The sequence below is a fragment of the Cnephaeus nilssonii genome, assembly GCF_951640355.1.
Source record: "Cnephaeus nilssonii genome assembly, chromosome: 14".
NCBI classification, from domain to species: Eukaryota; Metazoa; Chordata; class Mammalia; order Chiroptera; family Vespertilionidae; genus Cnephaeus; species Cnephaeus nilssonii.
Window position 1 is genome coordinate 43,910,067 of NC_137085.1, and position 19,353 is coordinate 43,929,419.

Here is a 19,353-nt window from a genome sequence, read left to right on the forward strand (position 1 = left end):
TTGCCCCCAACTTCCTTCCTCTGCTGACCTGGTCACCCCTAACTGCCCTCCCCTGCAGGCTTGATCGCCCCCAACTGCCCTCCCTTGCAGGCCTGGTCCCTCCCAAATGCCCTCCCCTGCTGGCCATCTTGTGTCCACGTGGGGGCAGGATCTTTGACCACATGGGGGCAGCTATCTTGATCTTGTGTGTTAGAGTGATGGTCAATCTGCATATTACTCTTTTATTAGATAGGATAAGCAGATTTGAGTCAGTGCCCGGAGGACTGCTCAGAAATTTGAGGTATTGCACTAAGTGGTTTATGAATCATAGCACCTGTATTGATAGAGACACCACCAAGGCTGTATCTCTCACTCAGTTATGAGTAAGCTGAGTTTCTAACTCAACTAAAACACCAGCTGAATACCTTGGTGCCCGTTAATATGATCAAGGACCCTTAATGGAACTGAGACTCTTTTCCTTTCCCAAATTCGTGTACTTTGGATCCATACAAGCCTCAATTCCTAGGCCGTCTTGCTTAAATTCTAAACATACAACATTTTAGCCTTTAAAGGGTGACTGTAGGAGTATAAACCGATGCAACTTTTCTAGGAAGCAATTGGCAATAAACATGAAGAACCTTAAACATGTTGCTATGTTTTTGTTTAGTAATTCCACTTCTGAGAACCTACCTGCAGAAAGGGACTAAAATGCTGATCACTGATGTACAAAAATGGATTATATACAAAGAGGTATATTTCACGTAAAAGAGGCAAAAACTGAAAACAATCCTAACAGCCAACAATAGCAGAACTGTGTACTTAGGGAGCAGTCACACAATGTAGTACTTTAGTTATTAGCAATGATGTTTGCATGAGTTTTAACTACCTGAGAGAAATGTTCGTGACAGAACATCTAATAGAAAAGAACTGCAAACACAATTATAACACAAATATACACACAGACATCCACAAATATACAACTGGAAGAAATGCACCAAAATTATCTGAGGGATGCGATTATGGGTAATTTTTATTTTGTTTTTATATGTCTCCATTTTCCAGTGTTCAGCAATGGGCATGTGCTCACTTTTATGATCATTAAGTTGCATTTAACAAAATGGGAATTAGTGCAGAAATCCACCATAAAGCAAGTTATTGATTGCAATGTCCTCCTTTTTATTAAATTACAAAACTGTTGTCAATACACACACTTTTGGGGGGGAGAAATGTGTTCGTCTCAAGTATGTGCTTTTGCGGAGCACAAACAAAACATTTCTATACCATTTTCTTGGTCTTCAAGCCACTTAGCACTGGTAGCCAAACCACCAAGAATAGCTATTATATACAGTCAGAATTTATGGAAAATACTAAAAAAGACAGATGCCTCAAAAAGAGGACACAGTGCAGAGAAAACCACAGCTCTTAAACTGGCATAAAAATTTAGTTACAACGTTTTCGTCCTTTATGGCTTTGCATAAAGCTTCAAAGGAAGAACATTTAAGACACTTCTCATCAAAGGCACTTAGCGTTGTAATAAAATACCTCTTTGAATTTAGTTGGAGTCCGACAGTATTTTTATTCCTTTTTTCTTTTTTTCACATTCTGTCTCAGACTGAAACAGTCCTTGAATACAGCTATTAATGAAAAATAGTTATCACTTCTTAATATACATGTTAAAAATACACAGACACAATTAATACAGATTTTGGTCCACTGAAGCAGGGAACGGCATCAAACATAGTTTCTCCCTTAATTCTGAGCAAAAGCCACAAACTCCCCCAGATCCAGCCCCACGAATAGAGCCTTCACAGTTCTGAATCTGTGTGGGTTGTCCCCCGGGCTCCCCACGAGGAAGCGGGAGCTCGGGTCCTCCCCGCATCTCCACGGGGCGTTTTAGCCGGACAGAACAATCCCTGGCTCTGCAGGAGTGTTGCTCTGAGGTGGTGACATCAGCGTACAGCAGAGCCAACTCGCAGACATCTATAATTCTGTGTCCCGGTAGCGGGAGGGCTGGCCGTAGTAACCACGCTTTGAGTGTTCTGACAGCTGCTGGCGGTATTCTTCCTCCTCCACATCACTGCCGTAGCTCCCTCTGGCATCCTGGTAGAGTGCGGAGGGGCTCTTCTGTGGTACCAGGGGTCTGAAACAAAAACAGCGGGAGGGTTAACGGCACAGCAGGCAGCCACCCAGGGTAGATTGCTGACCTCGGGGCCACACTCTGCGCGGACAAACCAGGGGCCCTCCTGGCCCCGCTGCAGGTTCCCTGAGTGGGGATGGGAGTAAGAGGTCAAGGCTGATGCCCACCTGGGTAGGGAGGGAGAAAGCCAGCCAGGTGCTCCTTGGCCTAATAATTCTCAGCTGGACCAGGGGGGTGCCTTCCCCATCCGTAAGTTTATTGGCCTCAAGTGCCACTGTTGGATTGGTAAAGAAATCTGCCCCTACTTTTCTACTGCTGTAAATCTAGACTCTAGAAATTGGCTGCTTTGGCCTACAGAAGGCTGAGTCAATTCAGTGGCATTATTCAAAGTGAGGCAGGAAAGTTAGAATAGGAAACAAATGCCTCAAGCTCCCCTTTTCTGTCTTGACTGGAACATCCCATATGTGACCTTCACTGACCACCTTCCATGCTCTCCCATCCCCCTCCCCAATTTTCTGTAATTGAGATAAACAAAACTGGTCTCAATCAGATTTGGCAGCCATGCTGACCTAAAAGTCACCAACAAGGCCATTATGATATCTTTATAATAAATTTGCATTATGGATTGGGAATGCCCCACCCCAACAAAGAAACTGCTATCTGAAGAGGAGGACCCAGATCCCATCAGCACATCTCGTTCTTCAGGGTCTCCTGTTCTCACTTCTCAAGTGTGTACTATTGCTTTAATAAATGTACTGTTTTGCTAAAAAAAAAAAAAAAAAAAAAAAAAAAATCTAGACTCTAGCTTCCTGTCAGAATAGCCACAAGAAATTATATATATATATATATATATATATATATATATATATTTTTTTTTTTTTTTTTTTTTTGGCCTATTCTCGGAAGCAGGAAATGATCCAGTGTAAAACCTCCATGGGAAGACACTGCGGTAATTCCTAGTGTTTACGCAGCAATTTTTAAATGCAGCATCTTACCCACAGCCAATTGATTGTCATCTTCTCTTCAGACCACAGTTCACTAGGGCAGTGGTCGGCAAACGCGGCTCGCGAGCCACATGCGGCTCACGAGCCTCGGTTTGCCGCTCTGTTGACTAATAAGTTTGCAGACCACTGAGCGAGGTGATGCGAAGGAATTAAGGAGCTTGGCTAACAGCCAGAAAACAGTAGCAACAAAACGGGGTAGGCCCCAGGAATTTTGCTCATTATCCTAACACAATGTAACATACCTGTGCTCCAATGTGTCAAGGGAAACTGACTTGAAATGCCAATGACTATGCTTTGTCAGAGAGTTTTAGCACACATGCAACATTACCATGAGTAACTGACGGTGTAATCTGTACAATTAAATTTATCTAAATAAATAGGGCACATTGTTGATCAGGAGGGAAAACGTCTTCTAGCTACTTTGAAATGCAGGTGAAGAAAATTCTTCCCCAGGAGTCCCAAGTCCCAGGTAAGGCCCTCTTGCAGACCTATACCTGGCTGAGCAGCCCTTACCTTGTGAACTGGGGCGAGCCAGGCTCTGGCTTGTGGGTTTTGATTGGAACCGCATAAATATCAGGATGCTTCTGAGCAATTTCAATCTGTGGTGATTAAGAAAATTAAAAAAAAAAAGAGGGAAAGAATGAATCACTAGACAATTAGCTTGCTAATTTCCTGCTGGTCCCATTTTCCAATCCCACTTTAAAGAGAAGAGAAAAAATAGAAGCAACTTTAGTTTCCATGCTTTTGTATGATGCCTACTGGTACAAATAGGAAAAACGTTTTAGGCAATGAAATTCTACCACGTGCTACAACATGAATGAACCTTGAGGACATTATACTAAGTGAAATGAGCCAGTCACAAAAGGTTGATTATATGATTCCACTTATATGAAGTTGCCAGTATAGTCACAATCACAGGGGGTGGGGGTGGAGGGGGGAATAGAACGGTTACCAGGGGGGATGGAGGTGTGTATGAAATGGGAAGTAACTGTTTAATAATTTAATATGTACAGAGTTTCAGTTATGAAGGATGAAAAAGTTCTGGAGATAGATAGTGGAGATAGTTACACAAGAACGTGAATGTACTTAATGTCAATGAACACTTAAAAATGATTCAAATGGTAAATATTATGTTGTACAATTTATTTATTTTTAAAGAATAGTTTATTGATTTTTAAAAAGAGAGAGGAAAGGAGAGGGAGAGAAACATCAATGTGAAAAACATCAACTGGCCGCCCCCCCATACCCCCTACCAGGGATGGAGCCCACAACCCAGGCATGTGCTCCAACCTCAAATCGAACCAGGACGCCGCCCAACCAACGGAGCCACCCTGGCCAGGGCTTTGTTATGTGTGCATTTTATCACAATAAAAATGCTAAGAAGCCCCGCTTTTGTGGCAGACTTAAATGACGAGAACACTCCTATCCACTGGGCTGAACATGCTCCACACACTTTTCCCTAAACTCTTCTTTAACCTTTGAAAGGTGATGTTTGCACATGGCACAAAAATACAAACAGTGTCGCAAAGCACAATCTGTGGGCCTATCAATTTTAGAACCCGGCGTTCACTAGGTTTTTAAGGCAAATCTGGGAGCAAATGAAAGCCCAGATACCAAACAAACATAACAAATGTTTTAACAAAAAATAACTTCTGAGAGGCACTGCTTCTCTTGTCACACTTTCACTCTCCAGAGCCCAACATAAAAAGCTCTGAAATACAAAAAGCAGAATCTTATTCACCTACACCATTAGGTTTTCTTCATTAGAAGAAAAAGGGATGCACCAATAGCTGACAATTTGGAAATGACACACACCGAGGACGTGCCTTTAGTCCCATGCATGCAAATGTCCCCTTTGTGTTTGTGCCGTGGAAAAAGGACCGAAGCGTTTTATTGAAATGAAATTTACTTAAAATTCCTATTGTTGGCATGCTGAAGTAACCCAGTGGTTCAAAACACTTACCCTTGCATTCTGCGCTTCCTGGAGCTCTTGCATTCTCTGGAGTCTCGCCTTGTGATCCATCTTCTCAAATATTTTTACTTTGCCCAGGACAGACTTGGATGCGTTATCTTGCTCCTCGCTGCCCTCTCCTGCCTCCTCACTCTCCGGGGGAAGGACTGGAATGGAGGGCTTCAATATAGGCTTGCAGAAGGTAGGTTTTGCTGCAATAGGAGGAGGAGGACCCTTGGCAGATGCCCCGGGAATTTCGTTACCGGCAACAGCTGGAGGGGAGTTTGGCATGTATTCATAGGATCTGGAGTAGTCAAAGGAGTCTTCTCTCTTCTGGGTCCTGGCCTGCGGAGAGCAATGACACATTTTCACCTTAGGCTTTCATTTTATTGTCACATCGATATTAGTGATTTAATACACTCCATTTCCTGATCAGTTTCCATAGGTGGTCAACAAAGAATCCAATAGGGGAGGGCCACCAGCCACTGGCCGGACATCCCGATCCCTTCCTCGCTTCCTACAGAAGAGGATTGAGAGTTCTGCAAACCAGGAGGGTGCTGGGAAGTGCTGGGAGCCCTGCATGTGCAAGGGGTAGATCAGACTTAATGTCACTCAAGAGAAGATTAAAATTTTGGAGAAGACCTCAGAACCAGTCAGACTTCAGGATCCAAGAGTGGATTCCTGAGTCCATGCCACACGGAGGTACATGTCCTGGCGCGGAGGTGAGGCCATGAATGAGACTGGCGTAGGGAGCGGGGAAGACATATCATGCTTGTGGCCACTTTCCCTTGATACTTGGATCCTAGGCCTGCTTGTAAGTTTTCATTGATATATTTTATGAGGTCATTCATTACTTCTGATAGCTCACACGACTATTTATTACTTTCTTCTCATCTAAACTATTGAGTGAAATAGACAAACGTCATTGGGTTATAAGGAAAAACCTATAGTCATAGCTTTGATTCGGAAGGAGATAAAGAATCATATGACGTACACCCATGGGGTTCTTATGTTGATTTTTTTTTTCCTGGGTAATGTCTTACTTAAAACATAAATTAAGCTGCCCTCATAATAAGAGGCATTGTAAACAAGGGTGGTGGTGGTTTTCTTTAGCAAATCATCAGTAAGGATTTTAATGGTGAATCTGAGTCAGATTGTGGGCAGGAAACTCTAATTGGACAGAAAAAGAAAAACAATCTGAGTTTGGTGATTCTGGGCATGCAGTATTTGTCAAACCTTTCTCTTTCTCCATCAATTAAATAATTAAAAAATACTGTTTTAAAATTGTACATTCTCCTAAAACTTCCTTTCCCTCCTTCCTGTCTTTTCTCCCTTCCCTAATTTTGGGGGCTCACCCAACAGGCCAAAAGGCAGGTTCTATAGAGAAACAGTGAGTTAAAAACACAATTCAACACCATCTCATTGTGTGTGCTCTTCCCTGGCAGGGAGCTCCAGGGCTGTCTGTCTCCTCTTCCTTCCCATCCTGGGCTTCCCGGACACATACCTTGGGCGGCTCTGGTTTGAATGCCGGGGGTGGACTATTGTCCCTAAGTTGATCTCTGCTAGTAGCCCTCCTCGTCTGAGCTCGTGGCTCTGGGCTGGGCTTCCTTATGCTCTACAAGACACAAAGGTTCATTCACAACAAGAACATCGCAGCAGAGAGAAAAGAGCTCTCGTCTGCTCTGCTGGCGTTCCAAGCACTTGTGTGAGTTCAGAATCTGAGGTTCGCACCTTCCACAAAAATCCCTCACCTGCATACGCTGAGACACTGACTCAGCGCTTCTGTACGGAAAAGGCAGAAACCAGGCATATTCCCATGAGCAAATGGTTAAGATACGTTTTTTTAACTAGATGCATCCAGTGTGGGAGTCTCCCCTTTAAAGTACAAAACGTCTAAAATCTCTTTTGTCCCTTAAAGCGTTTAGCATTTTTAAGCATTCGCTATCTGTATCTTAGAGGGAGTTAATTTATTCTTTACAACTGGTCCAGCGTTATATACTAATTTTTTTTGTCATGGTGGGTTTTATCCCCCTATCTTTCACCTTAATTTTTGGTACTTCTATTTCATAAAGAATAAAATCATTCCCTGAAATGAGTGAAGCTGCTAATTGGCAGTCCATAGCCATCATTATCCAAAAACATGGATAATCTCATCTCCAAAGTCATTATCCCAATGTTCTCTGAGGTACAACTAATAACTGCTCTGGGCCTAACTCAGTGCCTGACGATGTGATTTCTAGGATCACTGGAGCTGTCTCTTCACTGGCCGGTGGATGCACAGTACACGTGATCGTGTGTTTTGATCGTGAACTCAATTCAAAAATTGAAATACAGGAGAAGGAAACTGATGGGGAAACACTCAGGAGCTTTGGCAAGATCAGAAAGGTTAAAGGGAGGATGGAGAAGAAAAAGCAGGGATACATACCTAAGAGTACAGAGAGGCCTAATCAAAGGTTACAAGTAAATACAACAATATTGTCTTTTAAAAATAATGTTCCACCTGCAATTTGGACAGCCGGCCCACAAAGCGTCTCAGTTTGCCCAAGGCCCCTTAGTTCCTGTCCTGCTTCCCCATGGACCACTATCACAACCACGCAGGCATCGCCTGGGAATGAGAGCCTCCCTACACGTCACCTGTTTCAACCCTTAGGAATACCTTCCACAGCACCCTGAACCAGCGGTTGTCCAGAAGAATTCCAGTGAAACACCAGAACCTCCATTTCCTGCCCGTGGCCTCGCAGCCCGGGGCCTGCCTCGCCTCACCTCCTCATGCTGCACCGGCTCTGAGGAGCGGGTGATGGAAGACACCAGCGGCTCCTCGGCTGGCTCATCCAGCTCATTGTCAGTGTAGGCGCCTCCTTCGCCGTCGGTGTCTTCAAAGTCACTGATGAGGCGGCTGTCGCAACTCAGATAGTCCGCGCCCATGGCGGTTAAGTAGGACATGCGGTCTTCAGCGTCATCATCCAGCCCTTCCATCTAGAGGAATTCGTTTTGGAGGGTCAGTGGTGTGACATGGCTCCTGGGAGTGGGGACTCAAGAAAACGCCCAAGGGCACGGCCAAGTGACTGAAACCTTGATGGGGTCTAGACGGGGAAGTCAACTTTACTTTCCTGAAATCATTTGGCTTGAAATGACTAGGTTCATTTTTGTGCAGGGACTCAAATTAGGAACCCTCCACCCTATCTATCTTTGCCACCATCCATCTTATACAGCGCTACTGGGTCATGCCTCCTCAGACTGCTGGGCTTTGTCTTCCAGAACCGGGCTTCTCTTCAGCTTCTTCGGCTGGTACTTGTCTCCTAGCGATAAATGCCTGTGCTGCACACCTCTTCACGCAGCCACAAGATTATCAAATCCTTGAGGGCAGAACCTCTGTGCTGCTCAACTTGTTGTCACCACCATAGGGCCTTAGCGGGCTGTACGCACTCAGGAGATGCTAGACACCCTGACTAAACGTGCAGTTCCCGAAGAGCAAGACTAGGGCTCAACAATCTAATGGGTAATGGACTCATTTACACAACGAAACTGTCCCTCTCGGCTACCTCAATTCAGCTGGACGACAGAAGACTATCCCCAAAGGCTCCTGGCACCACAGGAAATTCTATACTCCCTCTGCATCCTCCCTGCACAGAGCTGTGCATCAACATGGTCCACAGAGGAGAAGCTAGCCAACTTCAGAAGCCTGCGCAAGTTTCCTAATGCTCTCTTCTCACCCACTCAAATGCCAAGGGCCCGTTCTCTGCCAATCTTGAAGCAAATGATTCCACCTCCATTTGCTTTTCCTCTTTCTATTAATTTTTAAGCACCCCTCAACTTCATCTCTCACCTCCACTCTGAGCTTCCCCCATCCTTAGTAAGCTGTGGAGCTCAGCCCGAGATCTTGTAAGCTCTGATTAGTGTGCTTGGAATACAATACTAGTTACTACGTTAAAAGGAAAAGGGAAGTGAATGTAGGGTTGCATGTATCACGTTCTGCTTTTCTTCTAAAAGCCCCTTCACTTTATTACTTTTTAGGAGAATTTATAAAATTGCAAACTTGATTCGCACATACGTTGTCATCCCTTCAAATGGGCATGGCTTTACTACATTCACTACCCTCTTGAGAAAAGATTCAAAACACAGACTCTCACCTCGCAGCAGAGTATCTATGCCACATACCTTTCCTTCAGAGACCCAAACTGCTTCTCCTTGCTGATGTTGAATTGTGTCCTTCAAGCTGCCAAACCAGCTATCGTTGGCTGCATTTAGGTCAATGGTTGCTATAGAGATGTACGCAAAAAGGTTTGCATCAATTTCCAAAGCAATGTTTACTTAAAAACTATTCCGACATCATTCATACTCATTTCTGTCATATCTGAACTAAAACGTTGGCAAACGCAAGAGAAAGTTTGCACATATTTGAATGTTAAATCCCTTTAGTTGAGTTTACATTACAGATGGATGCCATAAACCTAAAAATGGATGAATTTCATTTCAGATTGTCTATCTTTCAGAAAAGCTACCTTTAAAAATATGTTTTTAAAGAGTATATTTTCAGGAGCAAAGAAAACACACCTAAAACAGATATAAAAGTACCGTATTTTAAAGACCATTACATAGACATGTATAATATAAAGAAGAAAACTGTACACTAGTGTGCTGTTGGATATCTCCAATAAAATACTGAAGTTAATACTTAAATGTATATCATTTTGATAGGCTGAAACATTTTAGAATAGGCATACAGATTCCCCAAGCTCTACAGGTATACATTCAAGTAATACACATTTTCTATTCAGGACAAAATGTATCTTACACAGCAGCACTTGCCATGGATTGATCACACACTTTACAAATACCTGACAAGGATTAGCTCATTTCATGCGCACACAAACCTTGTGAGGCAGGTATGCTGTCACCCCCATGTTACAGGAGAGAAACTGAGGCACAATAGTGAAACTAGCCCAAGGCCTCACACCGAATAAGTGAAGAAGTCTAGATACAAACTCAGAAGTTTGCTTTCAGAGCCTATGGCCTTAGCCAGTGCAGGACACAGCCCATCTAAAAACATGAATTCAGAGCACCAAGAGGAAATACCAACCACAGGAAGCACATGCAAATCGTTCTTCAGCAATAGGTATTTATGGGCCTAATGGGCATAAACCAGAGAAGCACATTGGTCCCAAATAATAAACTAAATTGGACCTAAACTGATCATACTACAGGGAAATTAGGATTTTTTTTCAAGCTACAAGGTCATAGCCTTTTCTTAACACCCAAAAGAAAATTGGGGCTTGTTGGTAAAGTTGTTTGGCACCCTGCTCCCTCTGTCCTGAGGTCTGCATAATTCCCTATAGACAGCCAAAAAAGCAGCATTAAGCAAATTCTGTAAGCAACTATGCTTCAAGCCTTCTTCCGGGTAACATATACCATCCTCTCATTTAAGAAGTTCTAGCACTGACCTTGGAAATTCCTGAGCGAGCTGGCAATTTACCTGGTCATTAATTATTTATAGCATTAGAATAAACTGATACATTGGACGACTCAAAAAAATTAACCTTGATTCCTTGGACTTTTGCATCCTTATCATGGTACTTTGCCAACATTACTGTGCTCTTGGGTAAGACATGATACCGTAAGTACTACTTGATATAGAAGTAGGATTGCACACCCCAGAGACAAAATGTGAGATCTGAACTAAATGTATACATGCTTTTCTGAGCTTTAAGTTGGAGTTGTATGAAATGAGTACAGTCTGTATTGAAAACCTAGTTAAAAAGGACATTTATGCCCAGCCAGCTTGGCTCAGTGGTTGAGCATTGACCTATGAACCAGGAGGTCACATGCCCGGGCTGTAAGCTCCATCCCAATGCGGGGGCGTGCAGGAGACAGATGATCTGTGTTCTTTCTCATCACTGATGTTTCTATCTCTCTCTCTCTCTCCCTCTCCCTTCCTTTCTAAAATCAATAAAAATATATTTTTTAAAAAAGGCCATTTATGAAACACAGAATATATGTTCATGACCCCTGATAAAATGAAAAGGTCACAAAACCTTTTACTCAATTTACATTGAATCAAGTATGTGAAGAAAAAAAAAGAAAAGAAAAAAAAAGACTTCACTGTAGCTGATTTCCTAAGCTCCAGATAAAGGAAACATCCATCTCATGCACTGGACCTCTTTTTAATGGGTGTGTGCACAACTACGATGCTACCTTTCCTTTCTTTGGAATTAATACCTTTGGTTGACTGTTGGCTTTTGCTCGTTAGGTTTTTCAGATTCTTTGATTTCTAGCAGCATTAGTTAATTCTCGTTGCTCCGCACCTCTGGACCAGTCTGTTCCTGTGAACAGTCTTAGTGCATTTCTCAAACTCAAGAAAGTGAAACAGGGAAAGGCTCATCACTCAAGCCTCTGTCTTGGCTGCGAGTCCTGGAATTCTGGGAGCATCCATTCCCAGCCCCAGCACGAGTGTGTTCACGACTCCCTCCCCAGCCAAGGAGGTTAGGAAGTGCCAAGAGCAACAGCAAAAAGGGACATGTAAGGCTGGGGGTGGGAGTTGGGGGAAGAAACAAGGGAACGACTGCTGATGGGCATGGGGTTTCCTTTGGGGACAATGAAAATGTCCTAAAATGGACTGTGGTGATGCTCTGACCCACTGAAATTTTCACTCTAAATGAATGAAATGTAGGGTATGTAAATTAAATCTCACTTAAGCTATTCATGTGGCAGAGTGTGGACAAGCATCACCTGAGGTGCCCAGCCAGACGGCACAGCATCTTCCATCTGCGTCCTGTGCTCACTAATCTCTACAATCCCCTGGGAAACCAAACACTGCCTGCTGCGATCCGGGCTTTCAGCTGGAGCAAGACCCACTTTCCCCCAAGCCTTTTCAGTGACTACATAATGACACAGAATTATCTTTCTATAATATGTAACGTTGAAAAACAATCAAGGAAGCATACAGTAATATTGCTAGTAATGATCCGTCGCATGTATTTAGTACTTCCAAAGTCCTAGGGCTGAACTGTACAAATGTGACATTAATGAAACCTGCGAAAGCTATCCTATGGTACATGTTAAAAATCCCGCAATTTCGCATGAAAGGTGGCCCTGCCAGGGTCTCTAAGGCCACAATTCCATTTCAGTGGTCCACAAACCATGAACAGGGTGCTTTAGAAATTCCAAGAAAACATAATATTCAAACTTTATGTTTTAAAAAAGAACCTTGTTGACATATACATGCAAATGTATCCTACAATAACTTTTTTAATGGGGAAGCCTAACATTTTAACTCATGTTGACACATTAACTTGCTTTTGGGCAAATCTCAGACTAAAGCTTCCCTTGTCATCTCCGCTTAACTGAGGAGTCCCTTGAGTGTGCAAGGGCAGCCACTTTAACACTGTTGTAGCACTACTCATCTGTGGGACGGGCTTTTCTTGTTACTTTCAACGAGGAAAAAGAAGGATATTGAGCCTAGTGGCACTACAAGCAACATACCGTAACTCTTGATTTTGAAGGATATGTTAAATCAAAGCAGCTCTACTATTCCTACTTATTAATTCATAAAAATGCCATAAATTTAAAATCATAAAAAGCCTCTGATTCTGGCCACAACACACACAATCTAGTCACAACCTGGTCAGGCGGAGTGAGACGCGGGCAATAGGAAGCGCTTAGTGGGACCACCCACGCAGCTTTGAAGAGTCAAATGGGAAGTTTGGGACAATACTGTTCAAAGGCCCTGTGGTAGATATCGGGGCTTGCTGGTAACAGTCAGTGGGCACTCTGCTCCATCTACCCTTAAAGAGGTTGGAGACATATGGGTGAGAATGGGTCACTTCCAAGTTCTAGATGAAACTAGATGTTCGCAGTGTCTACGTTTCCACTCCAGCCTCTGACTTTAGTTACCCTAAGACCTTCAAGTTCTTGATTAGCTTAGGCGAGAAATGGTTTGGTGTGCCAGAGGCAGTTCTAATGAAGTCACAGTTATGCCTTGCATACTGGCTAAGCCCAGTGCTGGACTTCAGCACACAGAGCTGGACACTGTGCAGACCCTACCTTCAATTTATCAGTGGGGCTGAATCAGGAGTTGTTAAACCCTCTACATGTGGTCTCCTCCAGATCCTCGATCAGACCCGTCCAGCTGTCGTGGCCTATGCTCCGAAGAGCAAATGATGCTGACTCCAAGGGAGAGAAAGGGAGTGCCCCAGAGCCGCTGGCTCCTTCTTCTGCCCTGTCCTCCCCTTCATCCAGCCTCCTTCAGCCTGGTTCTTCCTCTACAACCCATTACGTCCCTTCCGGGTATCTCAGATCCTCACATGAAGCCCAAATTCAACTCTCTGAGGGCCCGAGCCATTCAATGGACTTGAGTTTGAGTGACGAGGAGGAGTGGAGGGCGAGATGAAGTAGACAGAGGCCGAGCACGTCACAATCACATGGGCCTCAGTTAAATGGATGAATGACCTGTTCAATGGAGGAACTGCACTAGGTGACCCCTTTCAACATTAGAAAAAATAAGCCTGTGCTGTAACATGTATAGAATATTGGACACATATTCAGAGATGCTATAATTTCAGTCTGGGCTCAACCATATACTAAATACGTGACCTTGCAGAGTCGCCTGGCCTTTCTTATGGCCCAAAAAGGCAGGGCACAGGAAAGACTGAACCACTGTGAGCTGTCACTATAATAAAAATAGTAATAATAATTATTACTGTTATATCATTACTAGTAGTAGCAGTAGTAAAAACGACAGAGGAAAGATTATGTATGAACTAGAGGCCCAATGCATGAAATTCGTACACTTGGGGGGGCGGGGGGAAGGGTCCCTCAGGCTGTCCTGCACCCTCTCACAGTCTGGGAGCCCTCAGGGGATGTCCAAATGACGGCTTAGGCCCGCTCCCTCCAGGGAGGCTCCCGCCACCACCGCTGCACTCTCTAGCCGTGAGCCCAGCTTCTGGCTGAGCGGTGCTCCCCCTGTGGGAGTGCACTGATCACCAGGGGGCAGCTCCTGCGATGAGCATCTGCCCCCTGGTGGTCAGTGCACGTCATAGCGACCGGTTGTTCCGCCAATCGGTCGCTTTGCATATTAGCCTTTTATTATATAGGATATATCAAAAGCACAAGCTCTTACGACTCTACACTCCGGTTTATGATGGACCACTCCATCCTTTGCATTTGGCTAAATTACCTCTCGGGTACAGCATTTCACCACAGTGGTTAAGTAGTGCAGCTCACTCTTTAACCAGAAAAGCCAGTGACAGTAAAACAAGGGTCTAATGTGGGCATAGATTCAACCCCCCTCCCCTCACCCAGTGTCAGATATGCTGAGTATGACATAGGTTGACAATGATTGGTACTGAACTCAAAACAGCTATCATTATCCTAAGGGTATTACATCCAGACAGTCTCCTCATGCAGCTCCAAAACTTTACGTAACCCTTTTAAACCCTTAATTATACCATGTTCACAGAACTAGTCATTTATAAAGGTAGTGCATATAACCAGTTACTAAAACATGTCACAGTCTTACATCATTTTACTTTCATGAGTAACAGAAGCAGTGGTCTTCATATCAAGAACTACAAAAAATACTCTATTATGGAAAATATAAACATATACAAAGGTAGAGAGAAAGTTTAACAAATTCTCGTGTTTATGACCATTTTTCAAAATTACATATACAAATGCCATGAGTCTAATACACCCATTTTATAGGATTAGCTACTTTTCAAGGAGTCATGAGTAGTATATTTCAGATTACTATTCTCTATTACTATTCAGATTATTTTCTTATTGCTTTCACCCTTCAATGCTCTAATTCTCACTTTGGAGCAAAGAGACTACATTTTAAATTTCACTTACCTGTAAAAAGATGTGCACACGTTTTCTTAAGCTTGTTGGCTTGATCATATAGCTTTCGAGAACTTTTGTTGGATGTTGGATCCAACCTCTGTCTCATGGTTTTGACACCTTGTCTAGAGTCTGGGTTGAAAAAAATCACAATCGGGAACCACTGAGTGTAATTCAACAGGTCCACGGCCTTAGGAGTCACATCCAATAGGGCATGCTTATCCTGTTAGAAATGGGGAGACGTGTGTAAATGGCATGTAAAGTCATACAGCATCGAAGAGTTTGCCTTAATCAGTAAAGGTGGCATCAATCAGGAAAACTTGTCAATTTAAATAATAAAGCAGAAGACGGTTCTCTTCACGTATGTCCACTTAATACTACCAATCTATTAGAATTTCTGAGGAAATGAGTTCTTTGGTACAATGCTGAGAACTTTGGAAAAAAACACATCACAACCACAGAATATCATGTTTCCACACAAAGAAACATCTTGCATTTATACTCATTTTTTATCATTAACATTTAACGATTATTAAAATACAAACTCCATTCTCAGAAAGACTGCAGCAAACTACTAGTATGACTCAGCTCTTTCTGACAACATGGCCTTCGGATTCATTTTCTCACCTGTTCGATAATTTGCCTCACAGTGTTTAACCGCACCACCCCGCTGGATTTCTCAGATCCTGCATCTTTCGGCTCCGATTCTGCAAAAGCAAAGTAATTTTTTACAAACCACTGGCGATCAAATACTCCAACCCAGTATCAGCAATGATGTGACATCGGACATAAGGTGCCACTTAATGAGAGGCAATGGATGACCCACACTGGCTGTTAGGCCGAAATCTAATCACGAGAAACAGGCCACAAGTGAAACAAGTGGCTTGGACTCTTCACGGTATCAATGTCACCAAATAATTTAGAAAAAAGGAGACTAGAGAGACATAAAAATCAAACGTGTTTCAGGTTGTATATGTAATTTTGAAAAATGGCCATAAACATGAGAGTTCGTTAAACTTTCTCTCTACCTTTGTATATGTTTATATTTTCCATAATAGAATATTTTTTAAAGTTCTTGATATGAAGGCCACTGCTTCTGTTACTCATGAAAGTAAAATGATGTAATACGAAATTGGAAAATTAAGAAAACCTGAAAAATAGACTGCATACTAATTAATATCATTGAATCCATGTTACATTTCTGGCTGTGATCATGGTAATGTTGTGTAGGAGGAGATAACGTCTTTATTCTTAAGAGATTCACAGGGATAAAAAGTGTTATTAATGTCTACAACTTCAACTTTCAGATTGTTCAGCAGAAATTTTAAAAAGTGTGTGAGTGGTGCCCTAACTGGTTTGGCTCAGTGGATAGAGCGTCGGCCTGCGGACTGAAAGGTCCCAGGTTCGATTCCGGTCAAGGGCATGTACCTTGGTTGCGGGCACATCCCCAGTAGGGGGTGTGCAGGAGGCAGATGATCGATATTTCTTTCTCATCGATGTTTTTAACTCTCTATCCCTCTCCCTTCCTCTCTGTAAAAAATCAATAAAATATATATATTTTTTAAAAAGTGTGTAAGTGGTGCCAATGGTGGGTCGAGGGGAGTGTATATGGCAAAATGTTAATACGTGCCGGTGACTCCAGGTGATGTGTATGTGAGTGTTTATTACTTTTTCATTTTTTTTCCCCGTACATTAGATATTTTCAAATTAAAATTTGGTGAGAAAAAAAATATCACAAACAGACTTACTAGCAATTTGGAACAGGTCAGGTAACACACTTGCCAACTTTTCCATCGCTATATCTGCTATGGGTCCAAATAACACCACGGGTCTCTTGAAACCAGCTGAAATGAGACAAGAAAGGCAATGAAAACACATACACCTCCTCTGCTGTTAAAATAAGAAGCAAGAGTATTTTATAGGCTACTGATAACGTCTCCACGAAGGAAACTGCATGTTCTCCCACCCCAATTCAGCCAAGGTCTCCTCTAAAGAACATGCCTTCATTCCCCTACTATTAAAGAGGAACTTCACTAGAGGTAATATGCAAAAACCGCTGAACGGCAGTATGAAACACTAACCGAGGTCGTGGATACGCTGCCATTTGTGAGTTTGTGCAGCTCGCCTCTTTGTCTTTTTTAGTGTTTGGATACAAGTCCAACTCTATAGCCTGGCTTTGGTCTCAGTGATATAGAAACCTCTGACCTTAACAGTTATAATCTGAAAATGAAAAAGGACGGCCCTGAGCCCAGTCGGATCCCTTCCTAGCCCCGCGTGGCTTCCTCACCTTCTCGCAGCAAAACCCTCTCGTAGGCGGGGAACTTGGTGCTAACCGACACGGCAGCCGTGAGGTCTTCCCGGCTCTTCCTCAAGTTCTTCTTCACGCCCGATCTCTGGCCACGCATCCTCCAGAAGTCTGCCCTGTCCCCAGCGTTGTCTCTCTGGGCATTCTGGACGCTGGCCATTTGTTCAGCTCTGAGGGAAGAAACCACAGGAAGTAAATCTCTAGAGCCAGAAATGTGCGAATGTGCGTGTTATTCACCAAGTCTCCTCAGCATTTCTGATGAACCCGGGAAGATGCAGCTTGACAATGACGAGGTCTCACAGGTGGGAAATGTGGGACTCTCGCTTCCTGATGGAGGTGGATAAAGGCTTGGTCCCCATGAAATCCACCAGAAGTAGCTGACTAATGAGCACACTAAACAGGCAACAGACCTGAAGCCCTGGCCAAAATACAGGTGTCCTGCCTATTCTCCCCGGCGTCAGCAAACCAGTAAGAGTCCCCTGGGGCTGAGGATTAGGGACACGCACTGGACAGGGGCAACACATCTCTAGGGGCGTGCTGGTTTCCTACAGCCATTCGGCATCTTCTCGCATCCCACGCCAGGCAACGGACATGCCTTAGGACATCGTTCAAAGCCACAAACCAGCTGGCGGCTATTTCACAGCTCTAGGCCACTCCTCACAAACAGGAAGTAGAGGACAGGAGAGGATATGAGGGCAAATCGTGAAGCCAAGTGCAGCTTCTTTCTGAGGAGGGCGGGACTGTGGTTTATTTGTGGGGGGACCGTGAAAGAGGGGCGTGTGGGAGCGTGTGACCTCCGATACCTGCTTTTGTTGGGGATTAAGCCTTTCTCCAACTCGTTTCCGATCCTCACGGCCAGCCAGTGGCCCAGCTTGCCGTCATACAGGGTATCCACCACTCGGAAGATCTCCCCCCTGGTGAAGGCCAGGCTCTGTGGAGTTTCCTTCTCACATTCAAAGTGGCTTCTTATAAAAAACGAATCCCCTCTGCCACAAGCCAGAATCTCTCTGTACACTGAAAGGCAAAAGCATTGCTGTATGCTGCACTCTGCTTAGCGAGAGGTCTTTTCTTAAAGAGTTATCAGCTTCTCCTATTTCTGATCACCCCCTTTACCTTCTGTCCACTTAGCAAACTCAGTATACAGGCCCTACGGGAACCATGGCTCAAATAGGAAGAAGAATAAAAAACTATGCGCTACCTTGATGATTAATTTTATGTGTCAACTTGACTGGCCCACAGGATGCCCAGATATTTGGTCAAATATTACTCTGGGTGTTTTGGGAAGAGATTAATGTTTAAACTGATAGACTAAGTCAGTGGTCGGCAAACCGCGGCTCGAGAGCCACACGCGCCGCATCTCCCGTCGCCCGACCGACACCCCCACTTCTTCTAACGCCACTTCTTCAAAAGACAGACTCGCGCAGGCCGAAAACCGACTTCTGCGCATGGGCCACGAAGTTTCAATCGCACTGTACGTGTATGCCTGCACGTGGTATTTTGTGGAAGAGCCACACTCAAGGGGCCAAAGAGCCACATGTGGCTCGTGAGCCGCCGTTTGCCGACCACTGGACTAAGTAAAGCAGACTGCACTCCCTGGTGTGGATGGGCCTCAGCCAATCAGTTGAAGGCTTGAATAGAACAAAAAGATGAACCCCTACTTAGAGAAAACGAACTCTTCCCGCCTTCGAGTGGGACACCAGCTTTTTCCTGCCTTCACCCTCAGACAGAAACATCAGTTCTTCTAGGTCTCAAACCTGCCAGTGTTTGGACTTGGACTAAAACTAAATTATCAGTTCTCTTGAGTCTCCAGCTTGCCATTCACTCTATAGATTTGGGATTTGCCAGCCTATGTAATCGTTAGGCCAATTATTTATAATCAATCAACCACCTCTCTCTCTCTCTCTCTCTCTCTCTCTCTCTCTCTCTCTCTCTCTCACACACACACACACACACACACACACACACACACCCTATTGGTTCTGTTTCTCTGGAGAGCACTGACCCCGCTGTCAATCAACCCTCTGAAGCAGGCAGGAAAGACACTATCAACTCCTATTCTACAGGTGAAAACAGTGAGACCTGGTAAGGTGAAGCAACGTGTCGGACTGGTAAGAGTTAATGTGGGAGCTGACCAGTAGGTAGG

At 43.9% G+C, this 19,353-nt stretch overlaps 1 protein-coding gene across 8 annotated transcripts in view; it reads right to left on the minus strand.

Annotated features, from left to right (window-relative positions):
• Window positions 1-991: 991 nt before the first annotated feature.
• TJP2 (tight junction protein 2) overlaps window positions 992-19,353 on the minus strand; it is a 110,308-nt gene continuing 91,946 nt past the window's right edge. For 6 of the 8 annotated variants that reach the window (XM_079789893.1, XM_079789896.1, XM_079789892.1 and 3 more), the window contains 11 exons: window positions 18,014-18,224; window positions 17,193-17,380; window positions 16,654-16,749; window positions 15,533-15,612; window positions 14,918-15,128; window positions 9,230-9,330; window positions 7,835-8,047; window positions 6,576-6,686; window positions 5,084-5,416; window positions 3,634-3,719; window positions 992-2,119 (listed from right to left, as the gene is read on the minus strand). In XM_079789893.1, the coding sequence (XP_079646019.1) occupies window positions 1,960-2,119; window positions 3,634-3,719; window positions 5,084-5,416; window positions 6,576-6,686; window positions 7,835-8,047; window positions 9,230-9,330; window positions 14,918-15,128; window positions 15,533-15,612; window positions 16,654-16,749; window positions 17,193-17,380; window positions 18,014-18,224 (1,790 nt within the window). In that variant the 3' untranslated portion in view covers window positions 992-1,959. The remainder of the gene's footprint in view (window positions 2,120-3,633; window positions 3,720-5,083; window positions 5,417-6,575; window positions 6,687-7,834; window positions 8,048-9,229; window positions 9,331-14,917; window positions 15,129-15,532; window positions 15,613-16,653; window positions 16,750-17,192; window positions 17,381-18,013; window positions 18,225-19,353) is intronic. The other 2 variants (XM_079789895.1, XM_079789898.1) reach the window with 1 other exon arrangement.